Source organism: Myotis davidii, unplaced genomic scaffold (assembly GCF_000327345.1).
Source record: "Myotis davidii unplaced genomic scaffold, ASM32734v1 scaffold497, whole genome shotgun sequence".
Classification (NCBI taxonomy): domain Eukaryota; kingdom Metazoa; phylum Chordata; class Mammalia; order Chiroptera; family Vespertilionidae; genus Myotis; species Myotis davidii.
Window position 1 is genome coordinate 4,963,546 of NW_006288434.1, and position 11,225 is coordinate 4,974,770.

At 34.3% G+C, this 11,225-nt stretch overlaps 1 protein-coding gene across 1 annotated transcript in view; it reads right to left on the reverse strand.

The window, feature by feature from the left end:
• Positions 1-11,225, reverse strand: part of VPS13B (vacuolar protein sorting 13 homolog B (yeast)) — a 624,807-nt gene that overhangs the window by 547,935 nt on the left and 65,647 nt on the right. The window contains exon 15 of the mRNA XM_006760303.2: positions 5,516-5,640. Within this exon, the coding sequence (XP_006760366.1) occupies positions 5,516-5,640 (125 nt within the window). The remainder of the gene's footprint in view (positions 1-5,515; positions 5,641-11,225) is intronic.

The following is an 11,225-nucleotide window of genomic DNA, read 5'->3' on the forward strand; positions in this document are numbered from 1 at the left end:
GGGCTCAGAAGGGACCTGGAGTGGAAGTCAGGGGTGGGTCCCAGCCGCCCGTGGCGCCAATCAGGCCTGACTCCCGCGGCACTGGTCCAGCCTGACTCCCGCAGCAGACCAGCGCTGCACAAGTCAGGCACATGTCCCAGCCGCCTGCGGCGCTGGTCCGGCCTGATTCCCACAGCGGCCCACGGGGTGCCTCCTCAAACAGCGGGAGGTGGGAAGCGGGGCACCTCCTCGTGCAATTTCAATCATGCGCTGGGCCTCTAGTCATATATATAAGGGGTTACTATACAGACCCATATAAGAAACACCTACAACTCAACAACAAAAACAATTTTAAAAGAGCAAAGGGCTTGTATATTTCTCAAAGAGAGATATACAAATGGCCATTAAGCACTTGAAGAGATACTCAAGATTAGTAATTGTTAGAGAAATACATGTCAAAAACCACAACGTGATACCATTTCATAGTCATTGGGATGGCTATTACCAAAAATACTGAAAATAAAGTGTTGGTAAGGATGTAGAGAAATTGGACATTTGTGCGTTGCTGGTGGAAATGTAAAATGGTACAGCCTTCAAAGATGATTAACACAACATAATGTATGTCTTTTCTCCTCCAGGTAAGAAAGAGATCAAGGACTTGGGAACCAGATAACCCTTCATGAGAATCCTTGTTCAGCTCGGCCACCGTGGCTCAGTGGTTGAGCAATGACCTATGAACTAGGAGGTCACAGTCTGATTCCCAGTCAGGGCACATGCCCAGGTTGTGGGCTTGATCCACAGTATGGGGCGTGCAGGAGGTAGCCAATCAATGATTCTCTCTCATCATTGATGTTTCTATCTCTCTTTCTGTCTCCCTTCCTCTCTGAAATCAATAAAAATATATATGTATTTTAAAAGATTCCTTGTTCAGCCACTGTGTGATTTTGGACAAGTTACATAACCGCTCTGAGTTTTAGTTTTATAAGAGGGACTATCATCTTATCTCACAAAGTTGTCACAAAAAGTTCATTAAACTAAGAATCCAACAATGTACAGAAAGTACAGAATTATCTTTTATATTTTACCCACTCTTTAATAACCTGCTAAAAGTTACCTTCTTTATGTTCTCCATAACGTTCTAAACCAAAGTAATTTTTCTCTGTACTTCCAAAGTATGTTGCATTATTACCCATCTGAATAAAGTACATTTCTGAACCCTCAATTATAAGAGAAAGTGAATTTAAGACTGTATTATGGTTGCAGTTAACAACCCTCATCAGGAAGAAATGGGGCTAAGGAATACTTGAAACTGGTTTAACTATTTTTAAGTGTTCATATTAAAAAGCTTAGAATCTTTATTCATGTCTAAGTCAAGGTCCAAAATAACTTTTCAAATTCCTCCCCCACTATATGCATGCACAGATCCAATGGACTAACCCTGACTTTGTTCAGACAGTATTATCCCCCAGAAGTCTCCACACCACACCAACCTCTCAATACACGAATATCTATCTGATTCAGCCATTAAAGCCCAACTTCTCTGAAGCCATTTCTGATGTCCCAGGGAAATTTTCTAATTTCTTTAAAGTAACAGAACATTGTGCTTAAGTCTCAATTTTGTAATTTAAAGACCACTAATTTCATATGCGTTTAGTCCTCTCCCTTACTAGACTGAAAGTTTTCATGGTCAGGGAAAGGAAAATCTCTTACCTCCTTGCATTCTACCTTAGTCTTTTCCCAATCCCAACAAAAAGTGCAATGCCTATCAAAATGAAGAAAATCAAAACATATTTAATGAATGACATCTAATCTCCTCTAATACAATTGAAGCTTCTTAAGGAAAAGAGAAAATGGCAAAGAAATAAAAAAGAAATTGACACAAACTTCAGGTACATATTCTTAATTAAAATTGTAGATAAAGAACATATAAATTGCCCATGTTCATGTAATAGAATACTGTGTATTGACAAGAGCAAACAATCTAATGGATGAATCTCACAAACATTATTTTGAGTGACAGAAGCCAATCAAAAGAAATATGTTAAATGATTCCAATAATATCAAATCCAAGAACAGAAAAAAACTATTCTATTAGAAATCAGGATAATGGTTAACCTTGGAAGAGGGTGTAAAGGAGAGGCTTTGGAATTGTTAATAATACTCTATTTCTTGGTCTTTCAACTGACTACCAAGGATCAGTTCAATTATGAAATACCGTAATGTTTGTATTTTTCCAGTACAATATTAATATCTCAATTAAAAAGTTTTTAAAATAGAGTTGAAATACTTATCATTTTCTGTGTTGTGAAAAAAATGGTAAGGCTAAGAATGCATCTAAAAGCCTAAAGGGCTCTGGCCATGCGGTAAGTTGGTTGGAGAGTCATCCTGTGCACCAAAAGGTTATAGGTTCAATTCCTGGTCAAGGCACATTCCTAGGTTGCAGGTTCCATCTTGGTCAGGATGTGTATGGGAGGCAACAAATCTATGTTTCTCTATCACATCGGTGTTAATCTCTCACCCTCCCCCACCCTGCCGCTCTCTCTAAAAATCAACAAAAAGTACATCCTTAAGTGAGGATTTTTAAAAATAATAAAAAGTAAATAAGTAAAAATTAAAGCCTAAAGGTATTACTTACCCATTGTAGAAATTTTAAATATAACTACCTACAGGAGACCAATGCATAATTCTGCTAATGATAATGAATTTATGTTACTTACTGTCCTTAAACTAACTCTTCACTGTCCTTATTAAACATCTTTTTTTAAAGAGGTAAATTAAAGTTTACATTAATTGCTCAATACTGCTCTTATAAATATTGATCACTGTGTCATTTCCACCATATCCTACATATTTCACTCCTATTCTTAGGAGCTAAAAGAACTAAATGTTAACCTGATATAAACAATAATGAAAAATTTGTTAAAAGTTTATTTTAATATATTTAGAATTATGTAATATAGAATGAAAGACAAAATATTTTGAAAGAATAAATGCTAAGAAACTGAAATTTACTAAAAGCTTATTCATTGAGACTAAAATAGAAACATTTATGAGAGATGGATAATTTATTTTCAATGTTACTTAAACCATATATTTATTAGCAAGCCTAATTAAAATAAATGGTAGTCTGAAACTTTATACACAATTAAACACTGAAATTAAAAATATTTTTAAACAAGCATAGGGTATCTTGCTGATTTACAATGCTAACTCAAACACAGCAACTAAATTTTTTTTCAATGAGCTATAAAATGTCCTTGTTTCAAAAGCTGTGGCCTGGCCCTAACCGGTTTGAATTAGTGGATAGAGCATCGGCCTGCAGACTGAAGGGTCCCAAGTTCGATTCCGGTCAAGGGCATGTACCTTGGTTGCAGCCATATTCCCAGTAGGGGTGTGCAGGAGGCAGCTGATGGATGTTTCTCTCTCATCGATGTTTCTAACTCTCTATCCCTCTCCCTCTCTCTCTGTAAAAAATGAATAAAATGTTTTTTTTTAAAAAAGCTGTGGCCTGTGCTAAATATGCTCTTCTCTTTATTGAATGAAATATATACACAGCATCATATATGTATTTTAAGAAACTGAAATGTGAATTTTAAAAATCCAAATGAAAGCAGCTTATATAATCTGAGGAAGGGAGAGACCATGAATGGGAACAGGGTTGACATTTAATGACATAACCAGGGAGCCTTACTAAAAAAATCCTCACTTATTGCATCAGTTAAATAAAACTCTCAGTTTCCATATGATTTTTATTTAATTCCAGCACTACTTGATGTATTTTATCTGTACTTTATTTGCTTAATTTGGCTAAGATATATCTCAATTTATTAAGACTTGTATTTACTACTTTCAATTTAGAATTGCTAACAACAGATTACAGTTTACATTCTATTTATTAAGGGAAACAATTTGAAGAAATTATTTAAAAGCAATATATTTCTGTAAAATGTAGCAAAATATCACTGAAATAATGAGAAGTGGTCTTAACTACAAAAAAAAAGAAGCAAATCATATCCAAACAAATATTTGCTTTCTGTGATCTTATGCTTTTAGTATTAAATTGGAATATTTTCTTTCAGATGTTAGCAGACATATTTTAAATCACATCTAACAATATTTATAGTAAGCCCTATACATCCTTAAAATAAACCTTACCTATTTAAATATTCAATATTTTTCATATAAAGGCTATAATTCATTTTGGGTTTTCATTTTTAAAAGTTGTTAAACAACTTTTATAATAAACTGCACTGTTTCTAATAAAATTTCAGTGTTATGGATAATAAATCAACACACAATTGAGAAAACAGTATTCACAAATATCTATTAAAGTTGATATCAACATATCAACCAGGACATATCGTACGGTATTTCTTAATAAATTAGAATATAAAACTTCACTCAAATACAACATGCTATGTATACACAAATAAAATGTTTAAAACGTAAATCTCTAAACAACATAATAAATGATATATGAGGAATGTGAATGATTAGCACAAAATTTAAACTATCAAGTAAAAATAAGAATAATCATTTAATAATGTTTTCATTTAATAGGAGAACTGGTTCCAAAACTTAATTAACTGCAATTTCTGTATTTTTAAATTTCTGGATCAGTAGTAAATTTCTTTGAAAATGTGAGCATTTGCTTTAAAAATTTCATTCTAAAAGTTATATATTATTAAAGAAACATCATCAGCAAGTGACTTGATATATAAAAAGTATCAATTTTCTGAAAGTTATGTTGCTTTTCAAAATAACTAATTAAAACGCACCCTATAAAAATAAGCTTACTAATTAGGATGAGAAAGCAAAGATATATTTCAAATAATTGAAATAATCTCAATTTTAAAATGTAGAAATATTAGAATATAATTTCATATATTTAAATCTTATCTCGTATATTTAAACAATTATTTCTTGAATATATTAAAAGTATTGCTTTCATCTAAAAAATGGTTATGATAAGTAACTATTGGCTTTTTTGCTATAAGTTACTGAGTTTAGGAAAACATGACCTCCAAATAAAGTAACCCAATACTGAATGATAAATAATATTAAAACTGATTTCTTCCAAATGCAATGATTACACATATATATGTCAAATATTTTAAATGTATGTAATGGCTATGAATACACATAAAATTGTTATTTAGTTGATAAATACTTTGGCCTTAATATTAACATGTAACGTTTCGTTACTCTTTGTCTGTATTCTCTCAAAGAGAGAAAAAAAAATGTATTTGCCCTTGCAGTTCCTATTACATTATGAAGCAGCAACATTTGACTATAGCTCCAACATGGATTAGCAATTATAACCCGGACAACAGTTATGACTACCACAAAAGATATTATAACCAAATACACAAATATTAAAGAGATTTTTTAGTGTCTCCTTAAAAGACAATAAATTCAGATATTTTCCCAAGGTTTTGTATAAAACCAACACACTGACATAAAACAGATTCAACTAGCTTTTCCCTCCTAAGATAATAAATAAAAATTACCATAAACCACATTTCAACATACTTACCAGCATGTGGGTAGTTTCAGAAGTTTAACATACAGAGCAGTACTGAAAGAGGGAATAATTGGTACAGGTAAGCAGTAAGATCCCCTACAATCCAAAGACGTCAGTCCTGCCTGGAAACCAAATATCTAAAACAAAAAGAAAAGATCCAAATGTTCACAGAGACAAAGTTTTAATAAGCACAGGATGGAATACGTCAGTTTCAATTTGCTCTACAACAGCTGCACACTAAATATGTTCCAATGTCTTTTTCCACTTCCCAAACACCAACATTTTTTTATTCATTTTGACATTAAGTCAGAATTAAGAAATTTACAGTATTTCTTTCACAGCCCTGTTCTTTTTGTGACTAATTTTAAGGCTGCCATTTCTATATTTAATTCTTAGTGTTTTATTATCTGCTAAAATGCACATCTTTTCTATTAATATAAACAACTGACTACATTGTGTACATTGTAGATATTAACTTTAATAAATCACTATTCATATCATTTTGTGTCTTAAAGAATATGAACTACATCAAGAAGAATCCTAATAATGTATTTTGCCTTCAACTTACATTATGTACACAAAAAGAATATTCAAATATATCCTAAAATGTTATATCTTTTCCCTTTTGTGTATGAATATAATTGTTGAGCTGAGATTTGTAACCCAGAAAATTTGGAACAGAAATCACTCCTCTTATGTTTATATTTAAAAAGAGCAGATCACACTCAAAAATTTTATAAGCATTCCCTAAAATGTCTGAACACTATATTTGCTTTAATGAGAAAAATCAATGTAACAGAATATTTTACATAAAACATTGCAGAGAACTAAATATGATATTTCTGCTCCAATTATTTCCAATCAGGTAAAAGACAGACATCTCAAACAGAAAATACTGACACACAGGAATACGAAACAAAGAATTACTATTTTCCAACAACATGCAAAAGCAGCTTAACCCCAACATTTAACTTTCATTATTATTTTTTATTCCTTGGGTTTATAAAGCATGAACTTTCCTATCTCTAAGATTAACAATAAATGCTACATGCCATAGTAAAACATGTTTAAAAATTCTAATTTTCAAAATAACTTTCATGTAATAAACATAAATCAATAATCAATTTCTTAGAAAGTATTAAGCTACTTCCAAATGGTTTCAAAAAGCTATTATGCCCTTAATCCTTCATCAAACTTACAATGGCAAATCCTTGCCTATAAAGTCAGTTTTCAGGGAACAAAATAATTTTATGGAATAGGACGTTAGAATTATATACTTTCAGAGAAACCTGCATTTCAAAGGTAGGTCCTATCTAATTTACTATCAAAAAAATGATAGTAATACATTAGTTAATATATTAATATATTAATTCCTCTAAGTCCTGCTATTAAGACAAGTGACAAAAAGAAACAGAATTGAGAAAATGAAAATATGTTTCTAACACTTAAATGATCAACCTTAAAAATTAAGTTATTCCACCTTCAATCCCTTTGAAGACTTATTCTAAGCAACATTAAGTATACAAAGAACTTCTGGGCACTGTGCAATTTCAGCATTTCATATTTCTTCTGAAAGGTCCATTAAAAATTCTGAAATTTGTAATTATTACCACTAATTACAAAACATGATTATTAAAATATGCCTAACCTCCAACTATTTCTAGAGTGTGCCTACAGATAATGTTTTATCTTAACAGATTATCCAGCTAACAGGTCTCTCAAGCCACTTTTTCATATTCTATAAAATGCCCCAAGAGTATAATCACAGACACTATCATTAACTATACTCAGATGGAAAGTAGGTGTAAAGGAGATCCCCTGCTGGCTACTTGCAGAACTGCAAAGAACTTTGGAGAAACTACATATTATTCTGTAATATTTCTGAAGTTTTTACTAAATTTACATGTTGTCCAGAGATGCTTCTAAGAGAACATTCAAACAAATATCTGTAATAATAACAGGGTAATATGCCTCCAACTTACATTATGTACACAAAAAGACCAGACTTCGTCTTCTCAACATTATTCCGGACGTCCTTCCTGACAAAGAAAAAAAAAGGGGGCTGGAGCGGGGGGTGGTGTGAGGGAGCCTGGGTCTCGGGTGCCTACAGGCAGCCAGAGGAGGGAAGCCCAGGTCCCAGGTGCCACACGGAAACCAGTGCCGGAAGCTGGGTCCCGGATGCCAGAGGGAAGCTGGTGCGAGCAGCCAGAGGAAGGAAGGCCTACTCTTGCACTAATTTTCGTGCATCAGGACTCCAGTAAATTATAATAAAAGAGAGACTATCTACCACATCAAAAATAATTATTTCAATATAACCAATTTTCAACTCTTTCCTTTAAATTACAGCAATAAGGTACATAGATTTACAATACCTATATAACCTAATACCTTGTCAACAACCCTTGACCAAGATTACATATACTTCATCTAGAAAAAGGAAAACTAGCACACTATGAATTGAGGCTGCTTTCAGCAAGGATAGTTAAAATGTTCAGAAATGGAATAAAAGTTTTGAACACTGCAAACTAACAGTCTGAAGCAGTTAAAACTGTATGAAACAGTAAGCACTGTTAGAAATTTTAGCTGAAGGAAATGTCAACTTGAATAAGATGAATTATACAACACATTCAATGAAAAGATAAACATACAGTGCCATCTCTTTTTTAAAAAGTCCGACAATGAAAAACAAAGTAAATATAATATGTACTGTAACACTTAACAAATACTCTTGAATTAGCATCTCATATAGAAAAAATACAGAATTAGAAGCAAAACAACTTATTTATAATAATTAGTTTTTAATGAAAATTAGTTGCTAACAGGATTTGCAATAGTAAAAAGACAAAAAATATAAAAAGCACACACTAACTGTAAGTAACAATGAAAATGCATAATTATGCAGTAAAATGAGTTATTTTTATGTGTTGTTACAATAAACTCGGTATAATAGTATAACCAGCATCCTAAAGATTTGTCCCTTTTCTTAAAGGGACACACAAAAATATCCAGCATTACCTTCATGTCAAAAGTTAGTCTGTACACAGTAACATAATGAAATATATAAAAAGTGAATAAAAAATAAATCTAGACATCTACAGCATAAGAATGAACAGTTGAGGGGAGGGGAAAGGCCTTCAAGGAGAAAAGAATGGAACCAGACCTAGTTGATTAAAAATTAGAACTTCAGAGCTAGAACTGCTTAGTGATTATTTAATTAAATTACCTCATTTCACATAGGGGAGAAATGATGTCTTAAAAAGAATAAAGCTCAGATGGGGCTATAAAACTGAAAATCATGAATACAATCAGCAGTGAACCAAAACCACAAGATACTACTTCACAACCACTAAGATCCTATACAATAAAAGCCTAATATGCTAATCAACCAAACAGCAGAATGACAGGTAGAACAACTGGTCACTATGACACGCACTGACCACCAGGGGGAAGACACTCAACGCAGGAACTGCTCCCAGCCCGCAGGCCCCAGGCCATCCAAGACGGGTAGCAGCAGGGGCCCCCCAATTGCCCTGCCAGTGGTCCCACAGATTGGCCCTGATTGCCAGCCAAGCCTAGGGACCCTACCTGTGCACAGATTTCATGCACCGGGCCTCTGGTAACTAAAATAAAAAAGACAAACAATAACAAGTGTTAGCGTAGATGTGGAAGAAAATAGGAACCTTCATTCACTGTTGATGGAATAGTATAACAATGTGACAATCCCTTTAGAAGAAAAGTTTGGCAGTCCCTAAAAATGTTAAAAATGACCAGGGAATTTCACACCTAGGCTTACACCCAAGAAAAATTGAAAATTTGTGTTCATGGTTCCAGTACAGAGCTGGCAGCTGTGGGAGGACTGGCATGGAAGGCCAAAGGTCAATCCTGAATCCGTGGCCACAAGCCCAGATCCTCAACACACAGGGAGTCGAGCTCCCCAGATGGGCCGTAGAGCCAGAATAGGGACCATGGGGAGCTCCCTAGAGCTAAAATCAGGATATTCTGCTTCATGAGGGATGTAGAGCCTAAGGATCCCATTTTCCTGATGGACCTCTTTGCTATCACACATGAACCCAATGTGTCAGGTAGCTTTGGATATAGCCCCTTCCTCAGCATTATAGATGGTAACTACCCCGAATAGCATGAACTGCTAAAAAAACTTTATAATAGCCCAAACCGGTTTGGCTCAGTGGATAGAGCGTCGGCCTGCGGACCGAAAGGTCCCAGGTTCGATTCCGGTCAAGGGCATGTACCTGGGTTGCGGGCACACCCCTGGTAGGAGATGTGCAGGAGGCAGCTAATCGATGTTTCTCTCTCATCGATGTTTCTGACTCTCTGTCTCTCTCCCTTCCTCTCTGTGAAAAATCAATAAAATATATTTAAAAAAAAAAAAAAAAACTTTATAATAAATCTTAACACTATAATAATGAAAATTAAACTTTGAAAACTTCCTCAAAGTTTATATATAGTAATCATCCCAAATACCATGAATTGCTGATAAACTGTGTAATAAATCATTTCTTTGAGTCAGTTCCCACTACTCATATAAAATAACTACCAAATCCTGAAATTTATAAAAAGTACTAGACTACTAAAGAAGCATCAAAAATGCAATGAAATATTCAAGACTCAAGGCTTCTTTGAAGTATTCAATATTCATACTGCTAATGAAAAGTTATTCTACACGTACTATTCCCACTCTGCCGACACCTAACTTCCTGGCACATTTAACTTATCTATCGTAACAACAGTCAATCTAACCAAATATAAGAGACAACTAGACAACATGTATAGCAGTGGTTCTCAACCTTCCGAATGCCGCGACCCTTTAATACAGCTCCTCATGCTGTGGTGACCCCCAATTTCACTGTTACAAATTGAACATAATTAAAGCATAGTGATTAATCACAAAAACAATATGTAATTATATATGTGTTTTCCGATGGTCTTAGGCGACCCCTGTGAAAGGGTTGTTCGACCCCCAAAGGGGTCGCGACCCACAGGTTGAGAACCGCTGATGTATAGCAAAAGACCTTTTCCCAAAACATAACTTTATCTAAACTACATTACAACTTTTACATTACCCTGAAAATTACAGATTTTAATATATTAACAATAGTGGTAGTAAAGAACTATTCCAATAACTTTCATGTCAGTGTGGATGATAACCATATCAGTGACCAATGGCTTTGATAACCATTTTCTTTGAGGACAGGGCATGCCTCATCCATTTTTATTGCTTATTGTCTGCAATATAGAAAGAACTTAATATTTACCAAGTTAATGAGTAAGTAGAATACCTTGAAAAGATTAGTGAACTACTGAAATTAGACCTGTTTGAACAAAACAAAGCAAATAATCTTAACATTATAATCTGATACTTAAGTTGCACCAATATTTTACAAAACCATACATCCCAATATATTAATGTGATAACTAATTTAAAAGTACAAATGTAAAATTATATATATACTAGAGGCCCGGTGCATGAAATTCGTGCATGGAGGCGGGTGGGGTGTCCTCAGCCCAGCATGCACCCTCTCCAATCTGGGACTCCTTGAAAGATGTCCAACTGCCTGTTTAGGCCCGATCCCACTAAACAGGCAGTTGGTCATCCCTCTCACAATCCAGGATTGCTGGCTCCCAACCGCTCGCCTGTCTGCTTGCCTGCCTGATTGCCCCTAACCACTCCACTGCCAGCCTCATCGACACCTAACTGCTCCCA